The sequence below is a fragment of the Heterodontus francisci genome, chromosome 28 (assembly GCF_036365525.1).
Source record: "Heterodontus francisci isolate sHetFra1 chromosome 28, sHetFra1.hap1, whole genome shotgun sequence".
NCBI classification, from domain to species: Eukaryota; Metazoa; Chordata; class Chondrichthyes; order Heterodontiformes; family Heterodontidae; genus Heterodontus; species Heterodontus francisci.
Genome location: NC_090398.1, coordinates 6,496,559 through 6,514,959, shown reverse-complemented (window position 1 = coordinate 6,514,959; position 18,401 = coordinate 6,496,559). Strand labels below are relative to the sequence as shown.

General features: G+C 51.3%; 1 protein-coding gene across 1 annotated transcript in view; it reads left to right on the top strand.

Annotated features, from left to right (window-relative positions):
* LOC137385086 (182 kDa tankyrase-1-binding protein-like) overlaps window positions 1-18,401 on the top strand; it is a 109,280-nt gene that overhangs the window by 85,325 nt on the left and 5,554 nt on the right. The window contains exons 8-11 of the mRNA XM_068059836.1: window positions 59-302; window positions 2,702-2,852; window positions 11,909-12,048; window positions 18,191-18,345. Of these exons, the coding sequence (XP_067915937.1) occupies window positions 59-302; window positions 2,702-2,852; window positions 11,909-12,048; window positions 18,191-18,345 (690 nt within the window). The remainder of the gene's footprint in view (window positions 1-58; window positions 303-2,701; window positions 2,853-11,908; window positions 12,049-18,190; window positions 18,346-18,401) is intronic.

The following is an 18,401-nucleotide window of genomic DNA, read 5'->3' as shown; positions in this document are numbered from 1 at the left end:
GTTTAAAGAGGGAGTCTCTCCTTTCTCTTGACTCACTGCTAACCCTTCTCCTTTACAGTGTCTGCTCACTGACCCCTGATGAGGCACAACCTTCAATCTCTGATCTAGAGCAGGATGGAGGCCCCACTGTCCCCAACGACCCTGACTGGAAGGGGCAGCCGACTGTCGAGGACACTGTCGATGCTGAGGGAAGTGAGAAACAAGCGAGGGAGCAGCTCGAACCTACCCCAACAAAAGAGGAACCAGACAGACCGTCCAGAGAGAAGCCAGAACCTGAGGTCATCGACTTCTCCTTCTTAGAGGTGAGTGACAGAGGGAGTGCCGCAGTGTCGGAGGGTCAGTGCTGAGGGAGTGCCACACTGTTGGAGGGTCAGTACTGAGGGAATACTGCACTGTCAGAGGGTCAGTACTGAGGGAGTGCTGCACTGTCGGAGGGTCAGTACTGAGGGAATACTGCACTGTCGGAGGGTCAGTACTGAGGGAGTGCCACACTGTTGGAGGGTCAGTACTGAGGGAATACTGCACTGTCAGAGCGTCAGTACTGAGGGAGTGCTGCACTGTCGGAGGGTCAGTACTGAGGGAATACTGCACTGTCGGAGGGTCAGTACTGAGGGAGTGCCACACTGTTGGAGGGTCAGTACTGAGGGAATACTGCACTGTCGGAGTGTCAGTACTGAGGGAGTGCCACACTGTTGGAGGGTCAGTACTGAGGGAGTGCTGCACTGTCGGAGGGTCAGTACTGAGGGAGTGCTGCACTGTCGGAGGGTCAGTACTGAGGGAATACTGCACTGTCGGAGGGTCAGTACTGAGGGAGTGCTGCACTGTCAGAGGGTCAGTACTGAGGGAATACTGCACTGTCGGAGGGTCAGTACTGAGGGAGTGCCACACTGTTGGAGGGTCAGTACTGAGGGAATACTGCACTGTCGGAGGGTCAGTACTGAGGGAATACTGCACTGTCGGAGGGTCAGTACTGAGGGAGTGCTGCACTGTCAGAGGGTCAGTACTGAGGGAGTGCTGCACTGTCGGAGGGTCAGTACTGAGGGAGTGCTGCACTGTCAGAGGGTCAGTACTGAGGGAGTGCTGCACTGTCGGAGGGTCAGTACTGAGGGAGTGCTGCACTGTCGGAGGGTCAGTACTGAGGGAGTGCTGCACTGTCGGAGGGTCAGTACTGAGGGAGTGCTGCACTGTCGGAGGGTCAGTACTGAGGGAATACTGCACTGTCGGAGGGTCAGTACTGAGGGAGTGCCACACTGTTGGAGGGTCAGTACTGAGGGAATACTGCACTGTCGGAGGGTCAGTACTGAGGGAATACTGCACTGTCGGAGGGTCAATACTGAGGGAGTGCTGCACTGTCAGAGGGTCAGTACTGAGGGAGTGCTGCACTGTCGGAGGGTCAGTACTGAGGGAGTGCTGCACTGTCAGAGGGTCAGTACTGAGGGAGTGCTGCACTGTCGGAGGGTCAGTACTGAGGGAGTGCTGCACTGTCGGAGGGTCAGTACTGAGGGAGTGCTGCACTGTCGGAGGGTCAGTACTGAGGGAGTGCTGCACTGTCGGAGGGTCAGTACTGAGGGAGTGCTGCACTGTCGGAGGGTCAGTACTGAGGGAGTGCTGCACTGTCAGAGGGTCAGTACTGAGGGAATACTGCACTGTCGGAGGGTCAGTACTGAGGGAGTGCCACACTGTTGGAGGGTCAGTACTGAGGGAATACTGCACTGTCGGAGGGTCAGTACTGAGGGAATACTGCACTGTCGGAGGGTCAGTACTGAGGGAGTGCTGCACTGTCAGAGGGTCAGTACTGAGGGAGTGCTGCACTGTCGGAGGGTCAGTACTGAGGGAGTGCTGCACTGTCAGAGGGTCAGTACTGAGGGAGTGCTGCACTGTCGGAGGGTCAGTACTGAGGGAGTGCTGCACTGTCAGAGGGTCAGTACTGAGGGAGTGCTGCACTGTCGGAGGGTCAGTACTGAGGGAGTGCTGCACTGTCGGAGGGTCAGTACTGAGGGAGTGCTGCACTGTCAGAGGGTCAGTACTGAGGGAGTGCTGCACTGTCGGAGGGTCAGTACTGAGGGAGTGCTGCACTGTCGGAGGGTCAGTACTGAGGGAGTGCTGCACTGTCGGAGGGTCAGTACTGAGGGATTGCTGCACTGTCAGAGGGTCAGTACTGAGGGAGTGCTGCACTGTCGGAGGGTCAGTACTGAGGGAGTGCTGCACTGTCAGAGGGTCAGTACTGAGGGAGTGCTGCACTGTCGGAGGGTCAGTACTGAGGGAGTGCTGCACTGTCGGAGGGTCAGTACTGAGGGAGTGCCACACTGTCGGAGGGTCAGTACTGAGGGAGTGCTGCACTGTCAGAGGGTCAGTACTGAGGGAGTGCCGCACAGTCGGAGGGTCAGTACTGAGGGAGTGCTGCACTGTCGGAGGGTCAGTACTGAGGGAGTGCTGCACTGTCGGAGGGTCAGTACTGAGGGATTGCTGCACTGTCGGAGGGTCAGTGCAGAGGGAGTGCTGCACTGTCGGAGGGTCAGTACTGAGGGAGTGCTGCACTGTCGGAGGGTCAGTACTGAGGGAGTGCTGCACTGTCGGAGGGTCAGTACTGAGGGAGTGCTGCACTGTCGGAGGGTCAGTACTGAGGGAGTGCTGCACTGTCAGAGGGTCAGTACTGTGGGCGATCTCACACTTGCACTCATGTCTCTCTCTGTACTAACAGGATGCCTCGATGTTGGACAGCACTGCCCATCGTACACGTGTGGTGCTGAACCGGAAGAGAGTCCATCGCCCGCCTGTTGCACACCCCTTGGATCGGACCGAGGGTCAGGCTGGGGTTGTCGGTGAATCCTGGATGTTCAGAGATTCCACAGGTACTGGAGGTGCACTGTCTCTCTGTGGCTCTGTGTGTGTGCGTGACTCTCTCTCTGTCTCTCTCTGTCTCTCTCTGTCTCTCTCTGTCTCTCTCTGTCTCTCTCTGTCTCTCTCTGTCTCTCTCTGTGTTTCTCTGTCTCTCTCTGTCTCTCTCTGTCTCTCTCTGTGCATGTCTCTCTGGGTCTGTGTGTGTGTGTGTCTCTCTCTCTTTCTCTCTCTGTGTCTCTGTATGTGTGCGTGACTCTCTCTCTGTCTCTCTCTGTGTCTCTCTGTCTCTCTCTGTGCATGTCTCTCTGGGTCTGTGTGTGTCTCTCTCTCTCTCTGTGTCTCTGTATGTGTGCGTGACTCTCTCTCTGTCTCTCTGTGTGTCTCTCTGTCTCTCTCTGTGCATGTCTCTCTGGGTCTGTGTGTGTGTGTGTCTCTCTCTCTGTCTCTCTGTGTGTCTCTCTGTCTCTCTCTGTGCATGTCTCTCTGGGTCTGTGTGTGTGTGTGTCTCTCTCTCTGTCTCTCTGTGTGTCTCTCTGTCTCTCTCTGTGCATGTCTCTCTGGGTCTGTGTGTGTCTCTCTCTCTCTCTGTGGCTCTGTGTGTGTGCGTGTCTCTCTCTCTGTCTCTCTGTGTGTCTCTCTGTCTCTCTCTGTGCATGTCTCTCTGGGTCTGTGTGTGTCTCTCTCTCTCTCTGTGTCTCTGTATGTGTGCGTGACTCTCTCTCTGTCTCTCTGTGTGTCTCTCTGTCTCTCTCTGTGCATGTCTCTCTGGGTCTGTGTGTGTGTGTGTCTCTCTCTCTGTCTCTCTGTGTGTCTCTCTGTCTCTCTCTGTGCATGTCTCTCTGGGTCTGTGTGTGTGTGTGTCTCTCTCTCTGTCTCTCTGTCTCTCTCTGTGCATGTCTCTCTGGGTCTGTGTGTGTCTCTCTCTCTCTCTCTGTGGCTCTGTGTGTGTGCGTGTCTCTCTCTCTGTCTCTCTGTGTGTCTCTCTGTCTCTCTCTGTGCATGTCTCTCTGGGTCTGTGTGTGTCTCTCTCTCTCTCTGTGTCTCTGTATGTGTGCGTGACTCTCTCTCTGTCTCTCTCTGTCTCTCTCTGTGTTTCTCTGTCTCTCTCTGTCTCTCTCTGTCTCTCTCTGTCTCTCTCTGTGCATGTCTCTCTGGGTCTGTGTGTGTGTGTGTCTCTCTCTCTTTCTCTCTCTGTGTCTCTGTATGTGTGCGTGACTCTCTCTCTGTCTCTCTCTGTGTCTCTCTGTCTCTCTCTGTGCATGTCTCTCTGGGTCTGTGTGTGTGTGTGTGTCTCTCTCTTTCTCTCTCTGTGTCTCTGTGTGTGTGCGTGACTCTCTCTGTCTCTCTCTGTGTCTCTTTGTGTCTCTCTGTCACTCTCTGTGTCTCTCTGTCTCTCTGTGTGCATGTCTCTCTGGGTCTGTGTGTGTGTGTGTGTGTCTCTCTCTCTGTGTCTCTGTGTGTGTGCGTGACTCTCTCTCTGTCTCTCTCTGTGTCTCTTTGTGTCTCTCTGTCACTCTCTGTGTCTCTCTGTCTCTCTCTGTGCATGTCTCTCTGGGTCTGTGTGTGTGTGTGTGGCTCTCTCTCTCTCTCTGTGGCTCTGTGTGTGTGCGTGTCTCTTTCTCTGTGTCTCTCTGTCTCTCTCTGTGCATGTCTCTCTGGGTCTGTGTGTGTGTGTGTGTCTCTCTCTCTCTCTCTGTGGCTCTGTGTGTGTGCATGACTCTCTGTCTCTCTCTGTGTCTCTCTGTCTCTCTCTGTGCATGTCTCTCTGGGTCTGTGTGTGTGTGTGTCTCTGTGGCTCTGTGTGTGTGCGTGACTCTCTCTCTGTCTCTCTCTGTGTTTCTCTGTCTCTCTCTGTCTCTCTCTGTGTCTCTCTGTCTCTCTCTGTGCATGTCTCTCTGGGTCTGTGTGTGTGTGTGTGTCTCTCTCTCTGTGTCTCTGTGTGTGGGTGTGTGTGTGTCTTTTTTTTAAATTCATTCATGGGATGTGGGCGTCACCGGCCAGGCCAGCATTTATTACCCATCCCTAATTGCCCTTGGGAAGGTGGTGGTGAGCTGCCTTCTTGAACCGCTGCGGTCCAGCAAGAGCCCAATTCGTTGCACCGCAGTTGGCTCTACTGCATAGGGGAGGAGTAAAAAGTGTGGGAATGCAATAGTTATAGGGGATTCAATTGTAAGGGGAATAGATAGGTGTTTCTGTGGCAGCAAAAGAGACTCCAGGATGGTATGTTGCCTCCCTGGTCCTAGGGTCAAGGATATCTCAGAGCAGTTACAGGACATTCTGAAGGGGGAGGGTGAACAGCCAGTGGTTGTGGTACACATTGGTACAAAGGACACAGGTGAAAAAAAAGGCTGAGGTCCGAAAAGCAGAATATAGGGAGTTAGGAAGTAAGTTGAAAAGCAGGACCTCAAAGGTAGTGATCTCAGGATAACTACCAGTGCCACGTGCTAGTCAGAGTAGAAATAGCAGGATATATCGGGTGAATACGTGGCTGAAGAGATGGTGTGAGGGGGAGGGTTTTAGACTCCTGGGACATTGGGACCGGTTCTGGGGGGGGTGGGACCAGTACAAACTGGACGGGTTACACCTGGGCAGGAGCGGGACAGATGTCTTAGGGGGAGTATTTGCTGGAGTGGTTGGGGAAGGTTTAAACTAAAATGTCAGGGGGATGGGAACCTTTGCAAGGAGTCAGAGGAGGGGGGATCAAAGACAAGAACAAAAGACAATAAGGGGAATAAGAAAAGTGATTGGCAGAGAAATCAAGGGCCAGAATCAAACAGAGCCACAGTGAAAAATAGTGGGAAGGTGACAAGTAATGTTAAAAAGACAAGTTAAGGCTTTGTGCCTTAATGCACAGAGCATTCACAATAAAGTGGATGAGTTAATCGCGCAAATATATGTAAACGGGTATGATATAGTCGGGATTACAGAGACATGGCTGCAAGGTGACCAGGGATGGGAAATGAACATCCAGGGATATTCAGTATTTAGGAAGGACAAACAAAAAGCAAAAGGCGGTGGAGTTGCATTGCTGGTTAAAGAGAGAATTAACACAGTAGTGAGGAAAGATATTAGCTCTGACGATGTGGAATCTGTATGGGTAGAGCTGAGCAACACTAGTGGGGGTTGTATATAGACCCCCAAACTGTAGCGGTGATGTTGGGAATGGCATTAAACAGGAAATTAGAGACACATGCAATAAAGGACTATCTGTAATTATGGGTGACGTTAATCTGCATATAGATTGGGCAAATCAAATTAGTCACAATACCGTAGAGGAGGAATTCTTGGACTGTACACGGGATGGTTTTCTGGACCAATACGTTGAGGAACCAACTAGAGAACAGGCCATCCTAGACTGGGTATTGTGTAATGAGAGAGGATTAATTGACAATCTAGTGGTGCGAGACCCCTTGGGAACGAGCGACCATAATATGATAGAATTCTTCAACAAGATGGAGAGTGACGGAGTTGATTCTGAGACTAGGGTCCTGAATCTTAGTAAAGGAAACTATGAAGGTATGAGGCGTGAGTTGGCCGTGACGGATTGGGAAACGTTACTTAAAGGATTGACGGTGGATAGGCAATGGAAAACATTTAAACAGCGCATGGATGAACTGCAACAATTGTTTATCCCTGTCTGGCGCAAAAGTAAAACGGGAAAGGTAGCCAAACCATGGCTTACAAGGGAAATTAGAGATAGCATTAGATCCAATGAAAAGGCATATAAATTTGCCAGAAAAAACAACAGACCTGAGGATTGGGAGCAGTTTCGAATTCAGCAAAGGAGGACCAAGGGATTGATTAAGAAGGGGAAAATAGAGTACGAGAGCAAGCTTGTGGGGAACGTAAAAACTGACTAAAAGTTTCTATAGGTATGTGAATAGAAAAAGATTGGTGAAGACAAATGTAGGTCCCTTACAGTCAGAAACAGGGGAATTTATTATGGGGAATAAAGAAATGGCTGACCAACTAAATGCATACTTTGGTTCTGTCTTCACAAAGGAGGACACAAATATCATACCAGAAATGTTGGGGAACACAGGGTTTAGTGAGAGGGAGGAACTGAAGGAAATCAGTATTGGTAGAGAAATAGTGTTGGGGAAATTGATGGGATTGAAGGCCGATAAATCCCCAGGGCCTGATAATCTACATCCCAGAGTACTTAAGGAAGTGGCCCTAGGAATAGTGGATGCATTGGTGGTCATCTTCCAAGATTCTATAGACTCTGGAACAGTTCCTACAGATTGGAGGGTAGCTAATGTAACCCCACTATTTAAAAAGGGAGGTAGAGAGAAAGCAGGGAATTATAGACCAGTCAGCCTGACGTCGGTAGTGGGGAAAATTCTAGAGTCCATTATCAAAGATTTTATAGCAGAGCACTTAGAGAACAGTGGTAGAATCGGACAGAGTCAGCATGGATTTACAAAAGGGAAATCATGCTTGACAAATCTACTAGAATTCTTCGAGGATGTAACTAGTAGAGTTGATGATGGGGAGCCAGTGGATGTGGTTTATTTGGACTTTCAGAAGGCTTTCGACAAAGTCCCACATAAGAGATTAGCGTGTAAAATTAAAGCGCATGGGATTGGAGGTAGTGTATTGCAATGGATCGAAAATTGGTTGGCAGACAGGAAACAAAGAGTAGGGATAAATGGGTCTTTTTCCGAATGGCAGGCAGTGACTAGTGGGGTATCACAGGGATCGGTGCTGGGACCCCAGCTATTCACAATATATATTAATGATTTAGATGAGGGAACTAAATGTAATATCTCCAAATTTGCAGATGACACAAAACTGGGTGGGAGGGTGAGTTGTGAGGAGGATGCAGAGAGGCTTCAGGGAGATTTGGACAAGTTGAGTGAGTGGGCTAATGCATGGCAGATGTAGTATAATGTGGATAAATGTGAGGTTATCCACTTTGGTAGCAAAAACAGGAAGGCAGATTATTACCTGATCGGCTATAAACTGAGAGAGGGGAATATGCAACGAGACCTGGGTGTTCTCGTACACCAGTCGCTGAAGGTAAGCATGCAGGTGCAACAGGCGGTAAAAAAGGCAAATGGTATGTTGGCCTCCATAGCGAGAGGATTCGAGTACAGGAGCAGGGCTGTCTTGCTGCAATTATACAGGGCCTTGGTGAGGCCACACCTGGAATATTGTGTGCAGTTTTGGTCTCCTTATCTGAGGAAGGATGTTCTTGCTATAGAGGGAGTGCAGCGAAGGTTAACCAGACTGATTCCTGGGATGGCGGGACTGACGTATGAGGAGAGATTGAGTCGGTTAGGATTATATTCGCTGGAGTTCAGAAGAGTGAAGGGGGATCTCATAGAAACCTATAAAATTCTAACAGGACTTGACAGGATAGATGCAGGAAGGATGTTCCCGATGGTGGGGGAGTCCAGAACCAGGGGTCATAGTCTAAGGATATGGGGTAAACCTTTCAGGACTGAGATGAGAAATTTCTTCACCCAGAGAGTGGTGAACCTGTGGAATTCGCTACCACAGAAAGCAGTTGAGGCCAAAACATTGTATGTTTTCAAGAAGGAGTTAGATATAGCTCTTGGGTCTAAAGGGATCAAAGGGTATGGGGCGAAAGCGGGAACAGGTTACTGAGTTGGATGATCAGCCATGATCATAACGAATGGTGGAGCAGGCTCGAAGGGCCAAATGGCCTATTTGGGAGAGCCAACTGTGTAACAGCCCCGACAACCAATTTTATCTGCAGCACCTCTGGAAGAGTCTGTCACTCTAGAATTGGCCTTTATAGTCACTCCAGGTGCTTACCCATTGTCTCTCGAGACAAGGAGGCCAAAGAAAGAAAGTCCTGGGTTGTAGCTTCACCAGGTTGACACCTCATTTTGAGGTATGCCTGGTGCTGCTCCTGGCATGCCCTCCTGCACTCTTCATTGAACCAGGGTTAGTCTCCTGGCTTGATGGTAATGGTAGAGTGGGGGATATGCCAGGCCATGAGGTTACAGATTGTGGTTGAGTACAATTCTGCTGCTGCTGATGGCCCACAGCGCCTCATGGATGCCCAGTTTTGCATTGCTAGATCTGCTTGAAATCTATCCCATTTAGCACGGTGGGAGTGCCACACAACACGATGGACGGTATCCTCAATGTGAAGGGGGGACTTCGTCTCCACAAGGACTGTGCAGTGGTCACTCCTACCAGTACTGTCATGGACAGATGCATCTGCGGCAGGCAGATTGGTGAGGAACAAGGTCAAGTGGTTAGCACCGCAGCCTCACAGCTCCAGCGACCCGGGTTCAATTCTGGGTACTGCCTGTGTGGAGTTTGCAAGTTCTCCCTGTGTCTGCGTGGGTTTCCTCCCACATGCCAAAAGACTTGCAGGTTGATAGGTAAATTGGCCATTATAAATTGCCCCTAGTATAGGTAGGTGGTCGGAAAATATAGGGACAGGTGGGGATGTGATAGGAATATGGAATTAGTGTAGGATTAGTATAAATGGGTGGTTGATGGTCGGCACAGACTCGGTGGGCCGAAGGGCCTGTTTCAGTGTTGTATCTCTAACTAAAGTATGTTTTTCCGTCGTGTTGGTTCCCCCACCACCTGCCGCAGACCCAGTCTAGCAGCTATGTCCTTTAGGACTCGGCCAGCTCGATCAGTAGTGGTGCTACCGAGCCACACTTGGTGATGGACATTGAAGTCCCCCACCCAGAGTACATTCTGTGCCCTTGCCACCCTCAGCGCTTCCTCCAAGTGGTGTTCAACATGGAGGAGTACTGACTCATCAGCTGAGGAAGGGCGGTAGGTGGTAATCAGCAGGAGGTTTCCTTGTCCATATTTGACCTGATGCCCTGAGACTTCATGGAGTCCAGAGTCGATGTTGAGGACTCCCAGGGCAACTCCCTCCCTACTGTATACCACTGTGCCACCACCTCTGGTGGGTCTGTCCTGCCAGTGGGACAGGTCATACCCGGGGATGGTGATGGCAGTGTCTGGGACATTGTCTGTAAGGTATGATTCAGTGAGTATGACTATGTCAGGCTGTTGCTTGACTAGTCTGTGGGACAGTTCTCCCAACTTTGGCACAAGCCCCCAGATGTTAGTAAGGAAGACTGCAGGGTCGACAGGGCTGGGTTTTCCATTGTCGTTTCCGGTGCCTGGGTCGATGTCAGGTGGTCTGTCCGGTTTCATTCCTTATTGACTTTGAACTGGTTTGATAAAACTGAGTGGCTTGCGAGACCACATTCCTGTGGGTCTGGAGTCACATGTCGGACAGACCAGGTAAGGACAGCAAATTTCCTTCCCTAAAGGACATTAGTGAACCAGATGGGTTTTTACAACAATCGACAATGGTTTCATGGCCATCATTAGACTAGCTTTAAATTCCAGATTTATTAATTAAATTCAAATTTCACCATCTGCCGTGTTGGGATTCGAAACCATGTCCCCAGAGAAATACCCGGGTCTCTGGGTTACTAGTCCAGTGACAATACCACTACACCACTGCCTCTGTCTCCCTCTCCTTGGTGTCTCTGTGTCTCTCTCTGTCTCTGTGTGTCTCTCTGTCTCTGTGTGTGTCTCTCTCTCTGTCTTTCTGTGTGTGTCTCTCTCTCTGTCTCTGTCACTCTGTGTGTGTCTCTCTCTCTGTCTTTCTGTGTGTCTCTCTCTCTCTCTGTCTCTGTCACTCTGTGTGTGTGTGTGTCTCTGTCTCTGTCACTCTGTCTGTGTGTGTGTCTCTGTCTCTGTCACTCTGTCTGTGTGTCTCTCTGTGTCTCTGTCACTCTGTGTGTGTGTGTGTTTCTCTGTCTCTGTGTGTCTGTGTGTCTATCTCTGTGTGTCTGTCTCTGTCTTTCTGTGTATCTGTCTCTGTGTGACTCTCTGTCTCTGTGTGTCTGTCTCTGTGTGACTCTCTGTGTCTGTGTGTCTATCTCCGTGTGTCTCTCTATCTCTGCGTGTCTTTCTTTCTGTGTCGCTCTCTGTCTTTCTGTGTGTCTGTCTCTGTGTGACTCTCTGTGTCTGTGTGTCTATCTCCATGTGTCTCTCTATCTCTGTGTGTCTGTCTCTGTGTGATTCTGTGTCTGTGTGTTTATCTCCGTTTTTCTCTCTATCTCTGTGTGTCTCTCTTTCTTTGTATCTCTCTGACTTTCTGTGTGTCTGTCTCTGTGTGTCTGTGTGTCTATCTCCATGTGTCTCTCTATCTCTGTGTCTGTCTCTGTGTGATTCTGTGTCTGTGTGTTTATCTCCGTTTTTCTCTCTATCTCTGTGTGTCTCTCTTTCTTTGTATCTCTCTGACTTTCTGTGTGTCTGTGTGTCTATCTCCATGTGTTTCTCTATCTCTGTGTGTCTTTCTTTCTGTGTCTCTCTCTGCCTTTCTGTGTGTCCGTCTCTGTGTGACTCTCTGTGTCTGTGTCTCTGTCACTCTATGTGTGTGTCTCTCTTTGTGTGTCTGTCTTTGTGTGTCTCTGTCACTCTGTGTGTGTCTCTCTCTCTCTCTGTGTCTCTCTGTCTCTGTCACTCTGTGTGTTTGTGTCTCTCTCTCTGTCTCCGTGTCTCTCTGTCTCCGTGTCTCTCTGTCTCTGTGTCTCTCTCTGTCTTTCTGTGTCTCTCTGTTTCTGTGTGTCTCTTTCTATCTCTGTGTCTCTCTCTGTCTTTCTGTCTCTCTCTGTCTTTCTGTGTCTGTCTGTCTCTGTGTTTCTCTGTCTGTGTGTCTTTCTCTATCTTTCTGTGTGACTCTGTCTCTGTGTGTCTCTAGATCTCTGTGTCTCTATCTGTGTGTCTCTCTCTGTCTTTCTGTGTGTCTGTGTCTCTCTGTCTTTCAGTGTGTCTCTGTCTCTGTGTCTCTACCTCTGTGTCTCTGTCTTTCTATGTGTCTCTGTGTCTCTCTATCTTTCTGTGTGTCTCTACCTCTGCATCTTTCTCTGTCTTTCTGTGTGTCTCTGTGTCTCTCGATCTTTCTGTGTGTCTCTACCTCTGTATCTTTCTCTGTCTTTCTATGTGTCTCTGTGTATTTTTGTAGTGGGGGTGGTGGCCGGATGTGTATGGAGGGGGTGGGGAAGGGGAAGTTCTCCGCACCCTGAAATCTCTGTGGTGTCTCCAGAGCCCAGGCCAGCTCGATCCGAACGCTTGGATGAGGAACAGGAAGAGACAAAGTCACCGCGATTGGAGGCAGCAAATCCCAAGGGAATGTCGTCTGGCCGGAGGGTTCAGCTTTTCCCTGGGATGGACTCGTCCTTCAAGGTCAGTCAATGATCCATCAAAGACAGTCAACTTCCCGTCGACTGATTCATCCCATTAATATCCTCTGTCCATCTCTCCATCTCTGTCCCCTTCTCCATCTCTGCCCCTTCTCCATCTCTGCCCCTTCTCCATCTCTGCCCCTTCTCCATCTCTGTCCCCATCTCCATCTCTGTCCCCATCTCCATCTCTGTCCCCATCTCCATCTCTGCCCCTTCTCCATCTCTGTCCCCATCTCCATCCCCTTCTCCATCTCTGTCCCTTTCTCCATCTGTGTCCCCTTCTCCATCTCTGTCCCCTTCTCCATCTCTGTCCCCATCTCCATCCCCTTCTCCATCTCTGTCCCTTTCTCCATCTGTGTCCCCTTCTCCATCTCTGTCCCCTTCTCCATCTCTGTCCCCTTCTCCATCTCTGTCCCCATCTCCATCTCTGTCCCCTTCTCCATCTCTGCCCCTTCTCCATCTCTGTCCCCATCTCCATCCCCTTCTCCATCTCTGTCCCTTTCTCCATCTGTGTCCCCTTCTCCATCTCTGTCCCCTTCTCCATCTCTGTCCCCTTCTCCATCTCTGTCCCCTTCTCCATCTCTGTCCCCATCTCCATCTCCGTCCCCATCTCCATCCCCTTCTCCATCTCCGTCCCCATCTCCACCTCTGTCCCCATCTCCACCTCTGTCCCCATCTCCACCTCTGTCCCCATCTCCACCTCTGTCCCCATCTCCACCTCTGTCCCCATCTCCATCTCTGTCCCATTCTCCATCTCTGTCCCCATCTCCATCTCTGTCCCCTTCTCCATCTCTGTCCCCATCTCCATCTCTGTCCCCCTCTCCATCTCTGTCCCCCTCTCCATCTCTGTCCCCCTCTCCATCTCTGTCCCCATCTCAATCTCTGTCCCCTTCTCCATCTCTGTCCCCATCTCTCTATCTCTCCATCTCTGTCCCCATCTCCATCTCTGTCCCCTTCTCCATCTCTGTCCCCCTCTCCATCTCTGTCCCCCTTTCCATCTCTGTCCCCCTCTCCATCTCTGTCCCGCTCTCCATCTCTGTCCCTATCTCTCCATCTCTGTCCATCTCTGTCCCCTTAAACATCTCTGTCCCCCTCACCATCTCTGTCCCCCTCTCCATCTCTGTCCCTATCTCTCCATCTCTGTCCATCTCTGTCCCCATCTCCATCTCTGTCCCCTTCTCCATCTCTGTCCCCTTCTCCATCTTTGTCCCCATCTCCATCTCTGTCCCCATCTCTCCATCTCTGTCCATCTCTCCATCTCTGTCCCCATCTCCATCTCTGTCCCCATCTCCATCTCTGTCCCCATCTCCATCTCTGTCCCCATCTCCATCTCTGTCCCCATCTCCATCTCTGTCCCCTTCTCCATCTCTGTCCCCATCCCCATCTCCATCTCTGTCCCTTTCTCCATCTCTGTCCCTTTCTCCATCTCTGTCCCTTTCTCCATCTCTGTCCCCTTCTCCATCTCTGTCCCCATCTCCATCTCTGTCCCCTTCTCCATCTCTGTCCCCCTCTCCATCTCTGTCCCCTTCTCCATCTCTGTCCCCTTCTCCATCTCTGTCCCCATCTCCATCTCTGTCCCCATCTCCATCTCTGTCCCGTTCTCCATCTCTGTCCCCCTCTCCATCTCTGTCCCCCTCTCCATCTCTGTCCCCCTCTCCATCTCTGTCCCCCTCTCCATCTCTGTCCCCATCTCTCCATCTCTGTCCCCATCTCCATCTCTGTCCCCATCTCCATCTCTGTCCCCATCTCCATCTCTGTCCCCATCTCCATCTCTGTCCCCATCTCCATCTCTGTCCCCATCTCCATCTCTGTCCCCTTCTCCATCTCTGTCCCCATCTCCATCTCTGTCCCCATCTCCATCTCTGTCCCCATCTCCATCTCTGTCCCTTTCTCCATCTCTGTCCCTTTCTCCATCTCTGTCCCCTTCTCCATCTCTGTCCCCTTCTCCATCTCTGTCCCCATCTCCATCTCTGTCCCCATCTCCATCTCTGTCCCCTTCTCCATCTCTGTCCCCCTCTCCATCTCTGTGCCCATCTCCATCTCTGTCCCGTTCTCCATCTCTGTCCCCTCTCCATCTCTGTCCCCATCTCTCCATCTCTGTCCCCATCACTTCTCCATCTCTGTCTCTTTCTCCATCTCTCCATCACTTCCCCATCTCTGTTCCCATCTCTCCATCTCTGTTCCCATCTCTCCATCTCTGACCCCATCTCTCCATCTCTGTCCCTATCTCTCCATCTCTGTCCCCATCACGTCTCCATCTCTGTCCCCATCACTTCTCCATCTCTGTCCCCATCACTTCTCCATCTTTGTCTCTTTCTCCATCTCTCCTTCACTTCCCCATCTCTGTCCCCATCTCTCCATCTCTGTCCCCATCTCTCCATCTCTGTCCCCATCTCTCCATCTCTGTCCCCATCACTTCTCCATCTCTGTCCCCATCATTTCTCCATCACTTCTCCATCTCTGTCTCTTTCTCCATCTCTCCACCACTTCCCCATCTCTGTCCCCATCTCTCCATCTCTGACCCCATCTCTCCATCTCTGTCCCCATCTCTCCATCTCTGTCCCCATCACTTCTCCATCTCTGTCCCCATCATTTCTCCATCACTTCTCCATCTCTGTCTCTTTCTCCATCTCTCCACCACTTCCCCATCTCTGTCCCCATCTCGCCATCTCTGTCCCCATCTCCCCATCTCTGTCCCTATCTCTCCATCTCTGTCCCCATCACTTCTCCATCTCTGTCCCCATCACTTCTCTATCACTTCTCCATCTCTGTCGCTTTCTCCCTCTCTCCATCGCTTCTCCCTCTCTCCATCACTTCTCCATCTCTGTCCCTTTCTCCACCACTTTTCCATCTCTGTCCCTTTCTCCATCTCTCCATCACTTCTCCATCTCTGTCCCTTTCTCCATCTCTCCATCACTTCTCCATCTCTGTCCCTTTCTCCATCTCTCCATCACTTCTTCATCTCTGTCCCCTTCTCCATCTCTCTATCACTTCTCCTTCTCTGTCCCTTTCTCCATCTCTCCATTACTTCTCCATCTCTGTCCCCTTCTCCATCTCTCCATCTGTTCTCCATCTCTGTCGCCTTCTCCATCTCTTCATCACTTCTCCATCTTTATCCCTTTCTCCATCTCGCCATCACTTCTCCATCTCTCCATCACTTCTCCATCTCTGTCCCCATCTCCATCTCTGTCCCATTCTCCATCTCTGTCCCATTCTCCATCTCTGTCCCATTCTCCATCTCTGTCCCCATCTCCATCTCTGTCCCCATCTCCATCTCTGTCCCCTTCTCCATCTCTGTCCCCATCTCCATCTCTGACCCCCTCTCCATCTCTGTCCCCCTCTCCATCTCTGTCCCCCTCTCCATCTCTGTCCCCATCTCCATCTCTGTCCTCTTCTCCATCTCTGTCCCCATCTCTCCATCTCTGTCCCCCTCTCCATCTCTGTCCCCCTCTCCATCTCTGTCCCCCTCTCCATCTCTGTCCCGCTCTCCATCTCTGTCCCTATCTCTCCATCTCTGTCCATCGCTGTCCCCATCTCCATCTCTGTCCCCTTCTCCATCTCTGTCCCCTTCTCCATCTCTGTCCCCTTCTCCATCTCTGTCCCCATCTCTCCATCTCTGTCCATCTCTCCATCTCTGTCCATCTCTCCATCTCTGTCCCCATCTCCATCTCTGTCCCCATCTCCATCTCTGTCCCCTTCTCCATCTCTGTCCCCCTCTCCATCTCGGTCCCGCTCTCCATCTCTGTCCCCTTCTCCATCTCTGTCCCCCTCACCATCTCTGTCCCCATCTCCATCTCTGTCCCCTTCTCCATCTCTGTCCCCATCTCCATCTCTGTCCCCTTCTCCATCTCTGTCCCCTTCTCCATCTCTGTCCCCTTCTCCATCTCTGTCCCCATCTCCATCTCTGTCCCCCTCTCCATCTCTGTCCCCCTCTCCATCTCTGTCCCCATCTCCATCCCCATCTCCATCTCCGTCCCCTTCTCCATCTCTGTCCCCTTCTCCATCTCTGTCCCCTTCTCCATCTCTGTCCCCTTCTCCATCTCTGTCCCTTTCTCCATCACTTCTCCATCTCTGTCCCTTTCTCCATCTCTCCATCACTTCTCCATCTCTGTCCCTTTCTCCATCTCTCCATCACTTCTCCATCTCTGTCCCTTTCTCCATCTCTCCATCACTTCTTCATCTCTGTCCCCTTCTCCATCTCTCCATCACTTCTCCATCTCTGTCCCTTTTTCCATCTCTCCATCACTTCTTCATCTCTGTCCCCTTCTCCATCTCTCCATCACTTCTCCATCTCTGTCCCTTTCTCCATCTCTCCATTACTTCTCCATCTCTGTCCCCTTCTCCATCTCTCCATCTGTTCTCCATCTCTATCCCCTTCTCCATCTCTTCATCACTTCTCCATCATTATCCCTTTCTCCATCTCGCCATCACTTCTCCATCTCTCCATCACTTCTCCATCTCTGTCCTTCTCTCCATCTCTCCATCACTTCTCCATCTCTGTCCCTCTCTCCATCTCTCCATCACTTCTCCATCTCTGTCCCTCTCTCCATCTCTTCTCCATCTCTGTCCCTCTCTCCATCACTTCTCCATCTCTGTCCCTTTCTCCATCTCTCCGTCACTTCTTCATCTCTGTCCCCTTCTCCATCTCTCCATCTGTTCTCCATCTCTGTCCCCTTCTCCATCTCTTCATCACTTCTCCATCTTTATCCCTTTCTCCATCTCGCCATCACTTCTCCATCTCTCCATCACTTCTCCATCTCTGTCCTTCTCTCCATCACTTCTCCATCTCTGTCCCTCTCTCCATCTCTCCATCACTTCTCCATCTCTGTCCCTCTCTCCATCTCTTCTCCATCTCTGTCCCTATCTCCATCACTTCTCCATCTCTGTCCCTTTCTCCATCTCTCCGTCACTTCTCCATCTCTGTCCCTTTCTCCAACTCTTCTCCATCTATCCATCACTTCTCCATCTCTGTCTCCCATCAACCCTCTCTCCATCTCTCCACCTTCTCTCCATTACCCATCTCTCTCAACTACCCCATTTCACACTCTCCATGTTTCCCTGTCTCTCTCCATCTTTTTCTCTCTCTCCATCCTTCTCTCTCAAATTCTGTCTAACTCTCCTTGACTCCATCTGTCTCTCGCCACATCTCTTTTCCATTTCTCTGTCCTCTCACCATCTCTTCGCCAATTCGCTATCTCTCCCTCTGTATCTCTCTATCTCTCTCTCTCTGCCTCCCGCTGTCTCTCTCTGTCTCAATCTGACTGTCTCTGTCTCTCTGTCTGTCTCTCTCTGTCTCAATCTGACTGTCTCTGTCTCTCTGTCTGTCTCTCTCTCTCTCTCTCTGTGTCTCTCTCTCTGTCTCTCTCTCTGTCTCTGTGTCTCTCTCTTCATCTCTGTCTCTGTCTCTCTCTCTTCGTCTCTGTGTCTGTCTGTCTTTCTCTATCTCTCCCTCTGTCTCTGTGTGTCTGTGTCTGTGTGTCTTTCTCTCTGTCTCTCTCTCCCTGTGTCTTTGTCTGTGTCTCTGTGTCCCTCTCTCTGTCTCTCTGCCTGTCTGTCTCTCTCTCGCTCTGTCTCTCTCCCTGTGTCCCTCTCTCTGTGTCTCTGATTCTCTCTCTCTCTGATTCTTTCTCTCTGATTCTCTCTGTCTGTGTCTGTCTCTCTCGCTTTGTCTCTCTCTGTGTCTCTGTCTCTCTCTCTGTCTCTGTTTATCTGTCTTTCTCTGTCTGTCTGTCTGTCTCACTCTCTCTCTCTTTCTTCTCTCTCTCTCCCTCTCTCTATCCATCTCCCGCCCTCCCTCTCCCTCCCTCCCTCTCTCCCACTCCCTCCCTGCCTCCCTCTCTCCCTCTGTCACTCTCCCTCTCTCGCCCTCCTTCCCTCCTTCTGTCCCTCTCCCTCCCTCCCTCTCTCTCCCACTCCCTCCCTCTGTCCCTCTCCCTGCCCCTCTCTCTCCCTGCCTCTCTCCCACTCCCTCCCTCCCTCCTTCTGTCCCTCTCTCGCCCTCCCTCCCTCCCTCTCTCTCCCTGCCTCTCTCCCACTCCCTCCCTCCCTCCTTCCCTCCCTCTGTCCCTCTCTCTCCCACTCCCTCCCTTTCCCTGCCTCTCTCCCACTCCCTCCCTCTGTCCCTCTCCCTCCTCCTCTTCTAGAAGCGGATGAAGCCGCGGATTAAATCAGCCAATGACAGTGAGGAACCGGAGCCAGACGCTGCACCAATGCAGCGTTCCAAATCCCTGCGTTTCCCAGCACAACTTGGACAGGCGTTCAAGAAGGTACTGCCAGGAAAGACGGACAAAACCGTTGGGTGAGTGCTGAGTGTCAGGGGTCTGGGGAAGTGAGGGATGCATGCCCGGGGGGAGA